A 17,662-nucleotide genomic window follows, 5' to 3' on the forward strand; every position below is an offset into this window, starting at 1 on the left:
AGCACTTAGGAAAAAATCTAGCTAAACTTCGGTGCCCGGAAGTTCCGGCCAGAACCTCCGGGTAGCCCTCTCTGTCCCGGGGAGAAAATAAACTTTGGTGTCCGGAGGTTCCGGCCAGAACCTCCGGGTAGGCCTCTCTGTCCCGGGGAAAAACATTTCCAAAAAAGATTCCAAAAACCTTTAGACTCATGGATATGACTCAGAGCACTTTGAATACCCTAGAACCACACTTGAAACCCCTCTTTATAGTACGGTTTTTTCTAAACTCAATTTCGAAAGTGAAAGACCTAGTCTAATCACCTTCGGTGTTTTTCGCACTTAGGAACATTCAAATTGGGGGGTCTCCTTGCATTCTTAGCCATCACAACTTGCTTTGGGACTAAACTCCTGTGAATAAACTTGATAAACACGTTAGTCCCCTTTAACCACCTTGTCATTAATCACCAAAACCCACTAGGGGGTTTAAGTGCACCTTCACACACCACTCTGGCGGCGGCGGCGCTTGTGGCGGATGCAGATGCGGCAACAGGGGCAGCTCCGACGAATGCGTAGTGTGGCGTTGGGAATGGATCTAATAGGGATGAACGATGACACAACCGCTAGCCGCTAAAAAAAACTTTGGCAATTGGGACCACATGTCGTGTCGCGCACTTGTCACGTCCTATCGTATCCCTCAACAATCAACGGACGGATTAAGATTGGTACCTCACGGTACATGTATCTCGAGATACAAAACAAGACAACCGGATATATGTAGCCTTTTTAAATTAGGAACTTAGCCCTCAAACAACCCAGTCTGAAAATCGCTCCTATGAAGATTTGAACTCAGTACCTTAGCATGTGTTTGGTTGCAGGGGCGGGACGGGTCAGAAGGAATGCATGAAGTGGGTTGAACCCAGATGGAAATATTCCTCTCAGATCCGAGTTTGGCTCATCCGCCAAAATCTCCCGGACCAATTGAACCCACCTGGGTTTCTCTCCCATGTTCTTCCCCAGGGCGGCAACGCGTGGGGCGAAGCTTGCTGGGCAGCACACGGCGCACGGGACGGAGCCATATTTATTAAGACCGGACCGGATCGGGAAAAACTGGAACCAGAGCCCTTACCGGTCTGGTCCAGGTAAAAGACCGGCATGCAATCGACCCAGCCATGAACCGGTGAGACCGCCCGGTTTTGAGGTAAAACCGCTATTAAACCGGAAATAAAATCGGCGCTGAACCGGTCTCATACTGCTGTATGTGGGATGGGCACGCGTGCATGGGTGATGGTGGGGGAAAACGGTCTCGTGGCGCTGAACCGGTCTCATACTGCTGTATGTGGGATGGGCACGCGTGCATGGGTGATGGTGGGGGAAAAACGGTCTCGTGGCTGCTGTATGTGGGATGGGCACGCGTGCATGGGTGATGCTGGGGGAAAAGTGAGGAAAAATATGGGTAGGTGGGATTCGAACCCAGGACCACATAGGAGGGAGTTAACTCGCCAACCATCAGGTTACTATGCTTCTTGTGTTTTTGATAGAATGAGTAATGCATTTAATAGTTATTGAACCGGGTCAGACCAGTGGTTCACCTGGTTGAACCAGTGAACCATTGAACCAAGAGCCTCACCGGTTTGATTACCGGCCCGGTCTCAATAACTATGGACGGAGCTCGTTACTCGTGGACGGGCGCGCGGCGCGAAGCTCGCTGGGAAGCATGGCGGCGCAAGGGGAGGAGCTCGCTGCTCGTCGACGCTCGCAGCTCGCGGACGGGTGGCGGTGCACGGGGCGGAGCTCACTACTCATCGACGCTCGTTGACACTCGTGGCTCGCGGACATGGGGCGGCACATAGGGCGAAGCTTGCGGCTCGCCGATGGATGCCGACGCTCGTGACTCACAGACGTGTGGCAGCACGCGGGCCGAAGCTCGACAACACGTGGACGGGCGCCGCCGCTCGTTGCTCGCGGACGTGCGGCGACGCGCGGGCCAGAGCTTGATGGCACGCGGTGGAGCTCCTAGCGCGCAGACGGGTGGTGACGCGCGGGATAGAGCTTGACGGCGCGAGCCCGCTAAAGTGCGGTGGAGCTCCTGGCTCGTGGACGTGCAGCTGCGCGACAAAGCTTGCGGGAGCACGACGGAGCTCGCGACTTGCGGACGTGCAGTGGCACGCGACGAAGCCTGCAGGAGCATGACTATGTACGGCGGCGCCCGACGAAGCTCGACGGAGGTCGACAGTGCGACGCTTGGCACTCGCAATGTGCTCAATCAAATGCCTTCGACTTGATCCCACCTAATCCTCCAACCAAACAAAAACTAGGACCATCCCATCCCTCTTCAACCAAACAAGCAACTTGGATGGACCTATTCCAAAAAGAGAACCGCTAGCGCACGGGATCCCTTGAGGGATTGAGAGTCATGGGATAGTTAAATGAATCTGCCCACACCAAGCTTTAGTCTCCTAGCACGCTACCTTTTTTTTTCTTTTTGTTAAGACATCGCATGCGGTCTCCTATCGTAAGGCCATGGTGTCAGGGTTATGGATATCACATACCCAATAGTGATCAACTAAGCTCGGTAGGGCCCACCACATACCATGCCTTATACGGAATCATACCTCGTATATAGAAGAAGTTCCGGATAAGGAAGGACAAATAGAGTTCTATATGGAAACGACAAGGACTACTCGGATTGTATCCATATTGGTCTCCCAAGTTCTACTTGGACAAGGGGGCATCTATGGGTAGAAATACAAGCCCCCCCTAGGAGGAGGGGACAGATCAACAAGACACAACATATACGCAAGCCAACACACGCTGGCAGATCTCGACATCAGAGATTAGCCTAAATATACCCCATCCGGTGCCTACGGAGGCCGGCAAGAGGGATCTAGCGCCATCTCTGATCACGATGAGTTCATATTCGAGGAGGAGACTACCCCGTCGTTAACTACGAGTTGGTTATCCATGCCGCCAAGTCGACGACAACTAGATAGGTTATCCCAAATATTGAACTTGTGTGATTCAGATGAATAAAGAGCAACACCGGTTTAGGCCAACAGGATGTAGGGGTATTACATGTTAAATAAGGGGCTCGAACTTGTATAAAAATCCTTGTCTCCATCTCTTTTACCTCAATCTCGCATATACCCTGGTACCGACGATCCCCATACCATCTAAATACCATAGTCATGGTACCACCCGTCGACACCACGTGTAGCCACCACTCACTGAAAAATAAGCTAGTGTTGTTTCTGATGTGAGGTACAAGGCCCGACCTAGCAGGCTAGCACCATACACAATATATCTGATGCCTATATATATCAGATCTGGAATATATCAGATCTGGTATCAAATATCATGTCCGGTATCTATGAGTACCAAACATGATACCTATATATACCAGAGCTGGCACTTAGATATATCATGCTTAATACTCATGATACTTATATGTACCATATCTGGGTACCAGGTACCATATCCGATACCTATATGCACCAGAGATGATACTTAGATGTATCATGCTTAATACCTAGGTATCATGTTTGATACACACAGTTAATGTGCTAGTATCATCCTTGGTATGCTGGTACCACCACTACCCTAAAAGCAACCAAGATCCAAACAACCCATTTATCTGTTTATCCATCCATCGATCCAAAACAACAAAAAACAAAGACAAAAGAAGGTTCAAGTCTAGCAACTATGGAGCTAGAAACGCTGTTGCCGACATTATACCTGATCGGCGTTGTCGGCAACGGCCATGCTATGCCTCGCACCGTCCATCCATCCATCCATCCATCCATCCATCCCAAAAGAGAAGACACACAAAGACAATATCTAAATCCGGTAGCAATAGAGCTAAAAGGCATCGTCGCTGGCAAGGAACCTGCCTTGCTTGTACTCCCTATCACCTACATAGTATTCCATGGCAAGCTCTCCCCATCCTCCATTGTCAGCATCATCATCTCCATCCTCTTCCTTTCTCCAAAGAAGACAGAGGGCACGCCATCAAAGTGGAAGAAGCATAGGACAAGGAGAAGGGGGATCGAGCCCAGAGCAACACTAGTGTGGGGGAGGTCGACATACACGGTGGATTTGCACGAACCTTCACCGACATGATGGAGTAGGGGGAAAGACGAGCATGAGGGGAACAAGGAGAGAGAGAGAGAGAGAGGGGAGGAAGATGAGCTTCCCGGAGGTCCAGAGGATAAGGCCCCGTTTAGTTCCCCATAAAATTTCCCCAAAAACATCACATCGAATCTTTGGATACATGTATGAAGCATTAAATATGGATAAATGAAAAAACTAATTACACAGTTAGGGTGGAAATAGCGAGACGAATCTTTTGAGCCTAATTAGTCTATGATTAGCCGTAAGTGCTACAGTAACCCCACATATGCTAATGACAGATTAATTAGTCTCAAAAGATTTGTCTCACGGTTTCCAGGTGAGTTATGAAATTATTTTTTTCATTCGTGTCCGAAAAGCCTCCGACATTCGGTCAAACATCCGATGTGATACCAAAAAATTTTCTTTTCGCGAACTAAACCAGCCCTAAGTAATGTGTGTGTGGTGGCCTGATACTCTGATTTGTTAAATGAATTGCATCATTAATTAATTTATCCCGTTGGGACATGACACTGTTGTGTAGATTTTCTGTTCCAAAAAACAGGGTGGCGCCAACCTATCCTAAGGAGTCTCCAAACCAAACATGCTTAGGGTGCTACTCAGATCAATATAACCACTAGGCTATATGCACTCTCACGGTTTCTTGTCTTTATAGGTACCAGAAAACAGAACTTCTTTAATGTACGTGGGCACGTGGCTACGTATTATTGCTTCAAGATAATATATGATGAATCTCGCTCGCCTAGAACGTCATTGCAAACATTATTACATTGCCGTTCATCCTAATTAGTATTTGCCGCTTGAAATAAAACTACACGCGTTGACGCAATTAAAAAGACATTGACTTGATCGGTATACGCATCAGAGAGCAAGAATACTACAGGCGAACTATCTCGATCCAATAGAGTAATTCGCTGCTATATCGAATTCTATGCATACGTTGTTTTCCCCAACGCCATGATTAATAATTTTATCGTAAAAACAAACACTCACCTTCTCTCAATATAACAGTGTTTTAATAGCTGGTTAGCTAAGACATTTAAAGATCAACGTTCTCAAATACTCCTCTCCATCTACTTTTGATAATCATATTTCCAGATCTAAAAAAAAATTTTTGATAGGCATATTTCAATTCAACAACTTATCATTTTAATGACTTTCTCGGATTTAATGCATGACTATTCATTCTTCCACACATGATTGGCTACATGGGTATTGAGAAATATAAATATTAATGAATCGCTTGTTTACGAGGAATGACTAGTAGCATGTTTAAATGGATAAATAGAATTAATTATCCTTAGTCTGTGTGCCAAAATGAAATATAACTATCAAAAGTAGATGGAGAGAGTACTAACTAATACGACTAAATAAAATTATAGTAGGAGATTTGCGTTCGGAAACCCTGTGTTTCCAACACAAGCTGTGTGCACGGAAAACGAAACGGCTCATTAGCTCATGAAGTATTTGCTCATTTTTTTTTTCCAAAAGTGGATCAATATGATTTTTTTAAGCAACTTCGTATAGAAACTTAAAAAAAAAAGGTCCCGTTTAGCAGTTTAAAAAACGTGCGCACGAAAAATGAGAAGGGAAAGTTGGGAACACAATGTTCCAAACACAGCCTTAATAGTTCAGAGTTTTTTTTTTTGACAGTTAATAGTTCAGAGTTGAGATCGAGCATGTTGATATTCTACAAAATTAACCCACCGGCCAGCGGAAGAATACTCCGCGAAATTTCCTGCGACTTGCATTGTACAAGTCGCACAAGACCAACCGCGTGTCTCCAGTTAAGGTACTCCTACGTGTATATGTATGCCATTCATAACACGATCATCGATCGAGTAAACTAACTTAATTACACCCGATCATCGAGCGAATTGAAAGAACAAGCTAGCTAGCTAAACACGATCGAGTTATCGGTTATGGAGAGGTGGCCGCTTCCCGTTGCTGCTTCGGCAGCTGCAGTAGCTCGCCTTTCTCTTCTGGTCGTGCTTTGCGGTGCCATCAGTAGGGCGGCGGCGGCGGCGCCGGTGAGGGTCGGAGTTGTGCTGGACCTGGCGAGCGGCGGCGAGGGAAGGAGGAGCCTCGCCTGCATTTCAATGGCGTTGGACGACTACTACGGCGCCAACGATTATTCTACCGCCGCGGCCGCGCGCGCGAGGGTGGAGCTGCGCGTCAGGGACTCGCGCGGGGACGTCCTTGCGGCAGCGCACGCCGGTGAGTGCAGCTACTATACACATGAAGCTAGCTAGCTAAGCTAGATGTAACGTATGCACATGCTACTGGAGAAATGGTTTGTAGTCCCGGTTTGTAACATCCTATAGTCCTAGATAGCAAACCGAGACTAAAGATCCGGGACGGTTCAAATACCCGGGACTAAAGATCGATCTTTAGTGTCGGTTGGTAAAAATTTCTATATTCTTTCTTCCCTACGAAAAATTTCTCTCTGATCAACTTCCATCAAAATTACAGAGGCAATAATGTATACAAAACATATCTCTAAATGTAATATGATAACCAAAAAATATTGGAGGATGAAGTTACTGACCTTTTAGATACCTCCAATTTGTATATAATCACCAAAATAAATTCATAAAAAATTTCGGCAACACCTCCCCTCCTCAAGAAGAAATTTTGAAGCTTGGCTCAGGTTGGATAAAAAATACTCTCTCCGTCCCATAATATAAGGGATTTTGAGTTTTTGCTCGTAACGTTTAACCACTCGTCTTATTCAAATTTTTTTGAAATTATTAATTATTTTATTTGTGACTTACTTTATTATCTACAGTACTTTAAGCACAACTTTTCGTTTTTTATATTTGCAAAAAAAATTTTGAATAAGACGAGTGGTCAAACGTTGCAAGTAAAAACTGAAAATCCCTTATATTGTGGGACGGAGGGAGTACATATATAAAGGAAGCTAACTAGTCCTGGTTGGCGTTACCAACCCGGTGTAAAGATCCCCGGGATCTTTAGTCAGTTAGGATCTTTAGTCCCGGTTGGTGTTACAAACCGAGAGTAAAGATCCCGGGGGGCCTGACATAGCCTACCAACCGGAACTGAAGAACACATAGTCTCGTTGCGCTTAAAAAGAATTTTTAGTTCCGGTTTTTATTGGAACCAGGACTATTATGTAATTTGGTCGACTGATCAAAGATACTTTCTCCAGTAGTGACAGTGGTGCTGGCTTACACGGCTGGTCGGCTGCACATGCATCTGCTAGCTACCTCAGTATACCGGAGAAAACCAACTTCTGATGATAAATTTGTACAAGTGTTTATCTAAATTTATTTTTAAAAGTTGCTTTTTTTTTCTTTTACAGAGAAAGTATGCACCAAACCGTTTTTCAGTTTTACTTAATTTTGTAAAAATATTCCATCATATTTATTATTTTGATTACATGCATCTGTTTACAATGTTATTGCTAACTACGTATCCTCGATCTATTCCTCCGTGTATAAGTAATATGTGTATTTCTCATATCTCTTAGTTAAATACATGTTGAATTTTTTTTAATATTTGTTGAGTACAAAAAACGTTTTTTAATTATTACTTGGTATAATATCTCCTTAATCTGTCGAAGTCTGTTTGTAGCTTCTAGGAGTTTGTTTGTACCGTCTAGAAGAATAATTGTTGGAAACAAGACGATTCATTTCGTCGTGTATTATTCTCCTTAGATCGACATCCATGTTACACGTTATTGGGGACGTTGCAGGAGTGTCCATGATGGACCCCAAATTTAGGGGAAAAGATGAACCGGTGCGCATGCCTGTGTATCGTAAGTATCTTCACTCTTTTTTGTTCTCTGGCATTCATCTAGATTGGGGAGATCTTTTTTTGGGAGGGGGGAGGGGTTGGTATTTGGGGTAGTATTGAACGAGGAGGAGGCCGGATGCAAAATTTCTGCCTACATGGAGTGCCATGTCGGTGGTCATCTCCGGTCAAATGAAGTTTGAACCTGCTATGATTCATTAAACCGAGTTGATGGATTTAGATACGTATTTTACAAGTTTATAGATCTAAGTGACACCTCCGAATTTTGATAAGTAGTATCTATATTCTTTAATATTTGACGTTGATTAGTTTAAAATTAAAATAACCAATGTAAAAAAAAGCAAAGGAAATATATTTTTGCTTATCGAATTGTCACTCAGCACGTACGTCAAAACCACTTGGGTTTGGACCAGGAAGAAGAACGGTTTTAAGAGTTAAGGGTGGTTCAATATCCGATATTAGAGTTTATAGTTGTTTATAAACAAACGCTAATTGAAGGGGATAAAATTAAATTAATGGACTACTTATCCCTTCTCGTTGTCCTTGCAGTTGAGGAGTTGATGAACAAGAACGCCCAGGTCGAAGCCATCATCGGGCCTCAAACCTCAGCCGAAGTCGAGCTCTTCGCTGGCATCGCGATCCGCAACCACATCCCGATCCTCTCCTTCTCCCCTACTACCTCACCGGCGTTGAGCTCACCGCCGACACGCTTCTTCGTGCGCACCGCTGCCAGCATCGCCTCCCAGGCCGCGCCCATCGCCGCAATCCTCGATGTGTTCTCGTGGCGCGCGGCCGTGCTCCTTCACGAGGACTCGCTCTACGGCATCGGCATCCTCCCGGCGCTGGTTCACGCGTTCCAGGTGCAAGGGCAGCTGCTGGCAGGGTCGTACGGTGCGCGTGGCGTGGTGGACAGCGTGTCCGTGCCGGCCGACGCGACGGATGGCCGCCTCGACGCGGCGCTCCGTGCCGTCAAGATCATGCCGTGGCGGGTCTACGTCGTGCACATGCTCCCCGCCCTGGTCGCGCGCCTCTTCCGCCGGGCCAGCGTCGCCGGCATGATGTCGGAGGGCTACGCGTGGATCGCCACCGCCGGCGTCGGCGCCGCGGCGGACGGCCTTAGCCCTGACGACATCGAGCACATGCAGGGTGTCGTCAGCCTACGCCCGTACGTGCAGCCGACGGGCCAAGTCAGGAGTTTCACGAGGCGGCTCAAGGCAAGGTTTCGCCGTGATAACCCGGGCATCGACGACGAAGACGACGACGACGACGTCGCGCACACGTCGGCGTCGCTGCTCTGGCTGTACGACACGGCATGGGCAGCCGCCGCCGCAGCCGATCGATGTCTCCACCAGAGCAGCAACGCGAGGGAAGAACACAACACGACGACGTTTCTCGATGCTCTGCTCGCGACCACGTTTCAAGGCCTGGCCGGAAGGTTCAGGCTGGTCGACGGCGAGCGGCAGGTGTCGGCGTACGAGGTTGTCAACATCATCGGCAGCGGCGCGAGGACGGTGGGTTTCTGGACGCCGGAGCTTGGGGTCTCCCAGGACATGGCGCGGCGCCGCCCCAAGAGTGGCAGCAATGAGGAGCTGAAGCAAATCCTATGGCCGGGCGAGACGGCGGCCGTCCCGATCGGGTGGAGCGAGTCGGCGAACGGGCGGCCGCTCCGCGTCGCCGTCCCGGTGAAGGTCGGATTCAACCAATTCGTGGCGATCCGAAGGCAACAAAACCAGACGAGCGCCGGCGGGGCAATGATCACAGGCTTCTGCATAGACGTGTTCCAAGCGGTCATGGCGAAGCTGGCGTATCCAGTCGCATATCAGTATGTGCCAGTCACTGACAACATGTTATCTTATGACAAAATGGTGAACCTGGTGCATGAAAAGGTTAGTGTCTACTTACCACCTCCATTAATTTGCGTTTACTTGGCAGCATTAACTTTTATTGCTTCAACTTTGATCACAAAATTTATTTTTAACTTAAATGGGTAGAATACCATTAATATATTTTAGAACGAAGGAGGTACGAAACAATATGTGCTACAAGTATAGGCCGATAAAGGGAAACTATTCTAATCCCTCGAGGGGATGTTCCCTCGTTTGCTAAAAAACCATCTAAATGGTTATGAAAAATTCTGGAAAAATTTGACAACATTCATACAACACATATATACAACTTCACAAAATCTTAAGTCCAAACTCAACTCACACGTCGAGATATAAAAAAGACAAATTCAGCGTATGAATAGTAGCGTACTGTTTATATCTAAATTTGTCTTTTTTGTTTCTCGATGTGTAGATCGAATTTGAACATGAATTTTGGTGGACTAGTAGGTATCATTATACTCTACATTGTCAATTTTTTTTAGATTTTTTCACAACTATTTGTATCGAATTTGGAAGAAAAATGTATACGAGGGGATATCCTTTCGAGGGATTAGAATCCACTCCCGCCGATAAACAATGACATGCCACTAAAATAATTTATCCTGACCTTGTTGAGGATAGAATTGTATTAAGATAGAACATTTAAATATACTAAAATTTAACAAATGCATCCGTCTCAAAATATACCAATCTAATACTATTGTATTGTAGAAAGCCGATGTGGTTGTGGCTGATATGACGATCACGGCAGAACGGATGAAACTGGTTTCATTCACGATGCCATTCACCGACTCAGGAGTGTCGATGGTTGTGGCGGAAAAGGAGAAGGCAAACAACATGTGGATCTTCCTAAGGCCACTAACTCCGGGCCTTTGGATCACTAGCATGGCTTTCTTCTTCTTCACCGGCTTCGTCGTGTGGGCAATTGAGCACAGGATCAACCCCCGATTCCATGGCACGCCATGTAATCAGTTCGGAGTTGTATTCTACTTTGCATTCTCGACTCTAGTCTTCTCCCATAGTAAACCCCGTTCTTGCCCCCCCCCCTTTTTTTAAGTACTCCATCATTCTAAAATATAGTAATTTAGTACTCCCTCCTTCCCATATTGATCATCATATAAATTTATACACCAAGATCAAAGATAATTTAAATCACAACAATCAAGATACCATGCACACGTTCTCTCACAATGCATGCATCGGTTAAATTATAATGCCAACTACACACCTTAGCATACACACATTCTCCCGTGCTGCATTAATAATTGTATTCTGATGAAATCCGTGTCCATGCGGTTATATGATGATCAATTTGAGAAATTTTAAATTTCATTGTATGATGATCAATTTGGGAAGGAGGGAGTATTGAATTAGAAACAATCTAGTACTACGATATCTGTCCAAGTTCATAGTACTATATTATATCAAATTCAATACTCGATTACTATATTTTAAGATTGGGGAGTATATTATTATATGATTGCACAATTTTGTTACTATTCCCTTTTGATGACGACACTAATCCTGATTTAATTTTCAGAGGAGAAGTTGGAGAGCAACCTGTCGAAGCTCGTGGTCATCGTATGGGTGTTTACTGTTCTTATCATCACGACAAGCTACACGGCAAACCTAACATCGATGTTGACAGTGGGACAGCTGCAGCCGACGATAAACGAATTAAAGAAGGGCGACTATGTGGGTTATCAGCAGGGATCATTCGTCCAAAACATCCTAAAAGACATGGGATTCAATGAGGACAGACTAAGGGCATATGCCACAATTGACCAGTATGCCGAAGCCCTAAACATGGGGTCAGATAACGGCGGTGTCTCGGCAATTATTGACGAAGTGCCCTACTTGAAGCTCTTTGTGTCTCAGTACTGCCAAGGCTACGCCATAGTTGGTCCAACGTACAAGAGCGGTGGATTTGGATTCGTCTGTCCTTATCATCCCTTTCAACACATTTCACACAACATAATTTAGATAGAAAATGGATTTATGGTACTTGAGAAATTACTGAAAGTTATCAAAATTTTAAACTACAAAATATGGTACTCCTTAATTCCTCAAGAATCGTAGAATTTTACCAAGAAATTAACACATATAGAAAGTGGCAGTTAGCTCATACTTTGTTCTTATACGGTAATTCTTTTTTTCTAAATTTAGGGGTGGCCACGAGTGGAGCAGCTTGAGCTTAAGTCCCACACGTGCCAAAAGAAACACAAAGGAATTTGCTGATCTTTAGTTAAAATTTGTTTAAGAAGCTCATACTCTAGTGATTTAGCCCTATTTATGGTTCCTGGCTTCGCCCTTTACTAACCGATGGGGTTTTTTTTCTTTTTTTTTCAGGATAACCGAGGAATACTGTTGTGCCTTTTTTAACGTAGCTAGCTGGGATTTTTTTTATATATAAAAAAAGGTTAAAACCTGGACTATGCATCCCTTTGGATGCACACATCCGAGCTAGCTAGGATGTATACAGACCATGGTCTATGTTTTTTTAACTATCTGAAACACATGCGAGACACGAGGGCGCTTAAATCCATTTTTTTAAAACGATTCATAGGGCACTTAGTATTTATGTATTTTTGTTCTTTCACTAAGTTGTTAATGGTGCAGTAACAATAAAACTAACAAGTTATATACTACCTTCGTCCTAAATTATAAGAACTTAAAATTAGATTAGATATTTCTTAGCATAATGTATTGGAATAGGAAGTATTAGAAAATATCTTATTTATTTATACGTTCTTATATTTTGAGACGAGAGAGTAAATGTTTGTGCGTGTAATGTCATCCAGGTTTTCCCGGTGGGGTCTCCGCTGGTGCCGGACGTGTCGCGCGCGATCGTGCAGCTGGCCGAGGAAAACAGGCTCGCGAGGATCGAGAACAAGTGGTTCGGCGAGCCCGGCTCCTGCGCGAGAAAGAGCAACAGCACCGGCGACGACAAGCTCCGGCTGAAGCCGAGGAGCTTCGGCGGGCTGTTCCTCATCAACGCCGCCGTGTCCTCCGCCGCGCTCCTGGCCCACCTCGTCGCCGTCTCGTCGCTGCCGACGGAGCTGCGGCGGCGCTTCGCCGTCGTCGTCGCTTTCGGTGTATCCGGCCGGCGTGGAGGTGGAGCGCCGGTGGCGATGGCTGGTGGCGGCGCGGAGGAGAGAATAAGCGAGCCGCATCAGTTGGTTGGGGAACCACCGAACCAGAACCACTCAGCTGCAGGGACCAGCTCAACAGTAGTAGTACAGTAGTTGAGTACACAATAGTCAAATAGTAGTAGTAATCGGCTGATGCAAGATATCACCTCGGAGGCATCATCCTGTCCCGTTCTGTAGTAGTATTTTTCTTGTTTTATAGATGAGTATTGGTAATTGTTACACGATCCTATCAATACTTCAATAGGTTGTTGTTTTATAAATACTAGCAATAACAGCGCGCTACGCTGCGCGTGTGTTTAAGATGATGAATAAAAGGTAGTTTTCAGCTGGTAATTTGTAATCATACATGAGATAAGATTTATATGTAAGCTAGCAATTTGTTGTGCACACATAATTTAGCACAAAGGCGGACCAAATTATAGGTATAAATTAGCTAGTATGGATGTATGATTTTCTAGCTAAAACATCACCTCATTGTTCCTGAGCCCTTGCAATATAATGATTGCACATGTAATGAACAAACATTCATCTAGTGAACATACACATCTCCAGATTCCTATCAAACAAAATAAAACATATCTCTAGACTCCACATATATAGCATGTGCATTTTTTGGAATCCCATGTCATCAGCTCCAATTGTTTTGGTTATCTAGATACCTACAAACAAAGGACTTCCAGAAAAGATAAACCATTAATAATATTGATTGGCACCATCTGAGAACAAAAAGAGACCATAAATAAGAGTGATAGTATCAAGAACACAGAATAACCCATAAGGTACATATTGAACTTGATGATTTCTCAAGCAGCACTGCTAGTGATAACAATTGAGAAGAGCATGCATCTACTACAGACATCACACCTCTTGATCTGTCTCTACTCTCTAGTGTACCTACTACACATATATAGAATTCTAAAAAAGTAAATACTATCTAAATGCCCAAAATGTAGATAAAAAAGAAAACATGGACTATTCATATCAACAATTTTAGCCATTTACATCTGGTATTGATACTGCCATTTATATTCAGCGCATATCTCGACATATTGCCATTTAGCTTGTTATACATAGAGCCTGACTGACCTAACGAAGACAATATAAATATGTATATTTGTGATCTAGTAAAGTTCTAGCTAATATCAAAATCTTCAACCGAAGTATAGATTTTTTTTTTTGCTAGATGTGCAACATTCCTTGTAATTGTCAGTAAGTTCCATAACCCTTGATTGACACAGTAGTATTGGTTGTTGTGTAAGAAAGATCATATAAAGATGTAGCCTTTTACCATAAAGAAATGATTTGTTGGTACCGAATGCAACATCTTAAAAATGTAATCAATAAGCCTAGGATTGGGAGAATGGACTCAGAATAAGCTTGTTGTCTCATAATGGATATAGAGATGAAGGAACTAAGGCCCCGTTTCTTTTAGCTTAAGATTATTATAATCTAGATTATTGAGTCAGATTACTATAAGCTAGATTGTTATAATATGTAGTAGAATAAGCGGTTAGTTGTTTCTTTCCTAGATTATTAGAACCTAGATTATTAGGTTTGCAAGTCTAAAAAAGGAGTGGGGTGGCATGGTGGGTAATTTTTCACCCAATAATCTGAAAAAAGCTCACCTAAATGAGCTTATCAGATTATAATAAGCTAGGCTCGAGATTATAATAAGCTACTTCAATAAGTTGTCTGTTTCTTTCAGCTTACTCCTAATAATCTGGATTATAATAATCTCAAGCTAAAAGAAACAGGGCCTAAGCTAATAAAAATGGAGATACAAATGCACGAATAACAATACCTTTGAATGGACAAACTGAAAGGTTCAATGCGATATATACCAAGATTGCCAAGTTCGGAGAATCTTTGATGACATATCAATCAATATTCCCAACATAAGATTGTCCAAAAGTATATCATACATACTCTGTCATTCTGCATATAAAAATAGTGGGCAGCAAATTAATAAATAAAATACTATCTGATGAAAAGGGAAGGAAGTTGAGGAGACTCAAGAGATGCAGCATCTGCCCGTAGCATACTATCATGGAAATGCGGTGAGTATTTAGAAGACCAAGATTATTACCTCTTAGAGAAGACAACAAAGAATTTCCATACGGTCCAAATAGAAGCACAACAATTGGCAAGTGGCTGCTGAAAGAAGATATTTCATCAATATGGAACTTACAATAAGTAGCAAACCAAGAACAGAGAAGAGATATCATGGGATTCGTATATATCAGCTACATATACATATAATATGTGAAACATCTTATCGGAACTTAGAGGGAGGATCGATGGTTTAAGTAGTGGTGCATAACTGCATATCATGCTGTGTTAGCTGACTGATTCGCAGAAGGGGAAAGATAGTGGATGCGTAGGAAATGGCAACAACAGGCCAGATTAATTACAACCTGCATGAAAGAATGAACACAACAAAGAATTAGGACTGCACAAGGGGGAAGAAATGGCTGTTGAAATGAACTATCTGAGTTTGGAACACAGGTTGCTGAGAAAAAAAATAATTTCATATGGTCAAGTTTGATTCATTCTACCCTGGCACATTATAGTTAAAATCTGGATTATATAGGCACTTAAGCCTCCTTTAATTTGCATTCAGTGAAACATTATCAATGGATCGTAGTTCCTACACTAAGAACTACCTCATCCCATATCCTATTATCCCCAACTGGCTGTCAATAACTGAAAGCCTACTTGGCTGTTGAAATAAAATATCTGAGTTTTGGAACACAGTAGCTGCTCTAATGGTATATAGGCTTCAATTTGAATTGTCACATTTTAGCTATATGACTATGTATGTAGCATGTTAAGCATATTCTGCTATCAATAACTATTTCAATTGTAGAAAAACACTATAACATAAGTATATGGTTTTTTGAACGCCTGAATTTGCACACCTCAGGAGAGATATCCTACTTCCCCAAAATGCATTAGTGCTCCTAAAGAGAGAACCTAGCTAGTGCTTCTCAGTATACCTCTAGCTAAGAGGACAAACCAAATTAAGGAACAAAAATAACATGCAAAAACGTTCCATGGCCACCGCATAGGTCAATGATAGCTAAAATTTCAGTTCTAAATAGGTTAGGATGACTTCATATGATGTTTTAAGAAAAGTAACTAATTCGTATGGAGGGAAAACAGAATTTACATAGATATGTACCACTCCATATGCACTGGAGGAATACCTGCATCTAGAGAGGGATACCTGCATCTAGAGAAGCTTAATAAGCACTGATAAAAAATACAGTAGGGCATTTACATTATGCTCTGAAACGCTTTGAGATGGATCTGCACTGTAATCTTTCTTAGTGTACATCTTACGCAGGGAAAAAAAGGAGCACAAATATGAACCTCAAATCAGTCCAAGAAAGAACTTTACCTTGGCAACCAACTGCAAGCTAGCAGAGAACAGCTGGGACTTGAATAAATGCATGAAAGTCCCAACTGCAAGCAGAGAACCACATGGGGGCAGCGGCGTTGGTACTGCAAAAGAACAGATGCCAATCAGGAGGAAGCCTTTGGCAGAAGTGAGGATGTAAGAGCCAGAGGAGAGATTGGAGGTACCAGAGGAAGCGATGACGTGAACATGGCCTTTGCAGCGTCGAGCTGGCCATCTGGCTGCGGGAGCACAGGCAAGGGATGCGGGGAGGTCGTCCGGCCGTCGGGGTGGACGCGAGATCGACAGGTGCACGGAGGAGCTGAGGGAGCGCAGGAATGAGCGCGTGCAAGGCGGCGTGTCCCTGGCACCGGAGGACGGACCAAGGGCGACTGGATCAACTGGTGGGGCGTCCTAGACCATCGCTTCCGGCGGCCCCTGAACCAGATCGAGCACCTCACCTAGCGGAGTGGAGAGCGCAAAGGAGAGGGAAGCGGTGGCCGCATGGGGATGAATAGGGATAAGAGGGCGGTGGCGGCTCGCGTTCCTCTCGTCCACGCAGCGACGATGGCTCGAAGAGCGCGGGCTGCGCGGCTGCGCCGGCAGCGGTGGCGGCGGCGACGAACGCGAGGGGAGGAGAAGGGAGAGGCTGCGAAGCGGGCAAGAGGGCTAGGGTTTGGTGTGGGCTAGCGAAATCTCTGCCGTCCGTTCGCGATCCGACGATCCCACGGGTGTGAAAGGGCCGCCATGGCGGGACACGTGTATGGCCAGATCGATCGCAACATGAGATCGGACGGTGGGGAGCGGAGACTTGCGCGTAATTAACTGGAAATTCATGGACCATTTTGCAAAAACATCGCTGACGTGGCGTGCTAATTCTTCAGCATTCCCACGGTGTTTAAGTAAAGTAATACTAGAAAGGTCTCGCGCGCTACGCCGTGCGGGTGTAATAAATGCGTCTAACAGCCCAAAAGTGTTATATTTATCTTACTATTTAGCCTGTGCGGGAACAACAGAACAAGTAACACATTTCAAGCTGTAATGAGCTTGATTGGTTTTATGTTTAAATTTGTGCTCTTATAGACGTACTGCTATGGTTTAAGGATGTACACCTCCAGTTAGATTCAGGAAGTTAGCATGTTTTCATGCTTGGATTACATAGTCTGTTGGAGATGCATTATATCCTGGCAGAGTGATGTGTCATGCTGGGATATTTGGCATGGAAGAATCAATGCATGTAGTAACTATATGGCAAAACATCTTCGATCACAACGGTTGCAACTATATCAAATAACACAAAGGGGCATTTTGTGCCATTTAGTGAACCTGATTTCAGAAATGGCAAGCAC

At 44.3% G+C, this 17,662-nt stretch overlaps 1 protein-coding gene and 1 long non-coding RNA gene across 8 annotated transcripts; one reads left to right on the forward strand and one right to left on the reverse strand.

Moving 5' to 3' along the window:
* The first annotated feature begins 6,026 nt into the window (after window positions 1–6,026).
* On the forward strand, window positions 6,027–13,305 carry LOC4340356 (glutamate receptor 2.7). The gene is made up of 5 exons (XM_066311445.1): window positions 6,027–6,321; window positions 8,377–9,764; window positions 10,476–10,785; window positions 11,305–11,699; window positions 12,566–13,305. The coding sequence occupies exons 1-5, from the start codon at window positions 6,027–6,029 to the stop codon at window positions 13,007–13,009; spliced, it is 2,832 nt and encodes a 943-aa protein (XP_066167542.1). The 3' UTR covers window positions 13,010–13,305.
* A 5-nt stretch (window positions 13,306–13,310) lies between these two features.
* On the reverse strand, window positions 13,311–16,964 carry LOC9270896 (uncharacterized). Of its 7 annotated transcripts, none has more exons than XR_010741808.1 (7): window positions 16,502–16,964; window positions 16,317–16,420; window positions 16,086–16,142; window positions 15,238–15,330; window positions 15,003–15,067; window positions 14,758–14,851; window positions 13,311–13,589 (listed from the first exon to the last, which is right to left on the reverse strand). It is a non-coding gene; the product is annotated as an uncharacterized lncRNA (long non-coding RNA). The 7 variants fall into 7 exon arrangements; XR_010741807.1 differs by having other exon boundaries at window positions 13,311–13,575; window positions 14,718–14,851; XR_001546813.3 differs by having other exon boundaries at window positions 14,718–14,851.
* Between the last annotated feature and the right edge of the window lie 698 nt (window positions 16,965–17,662).

Source organism: Oryza sativa, chromosome 6 (genome assembly GCF_034140825.1).
Source record: "Oryza sativa Japonica Group chromosome 6, ASM3414082v1".
Taxonomy (NCBI): domain Eukaryota; kingdom Viridiplantae; phylum Streptophyta; class Magnoliopsida; order Poales; family Poaceae; genus Oryza; species Oryza sativa.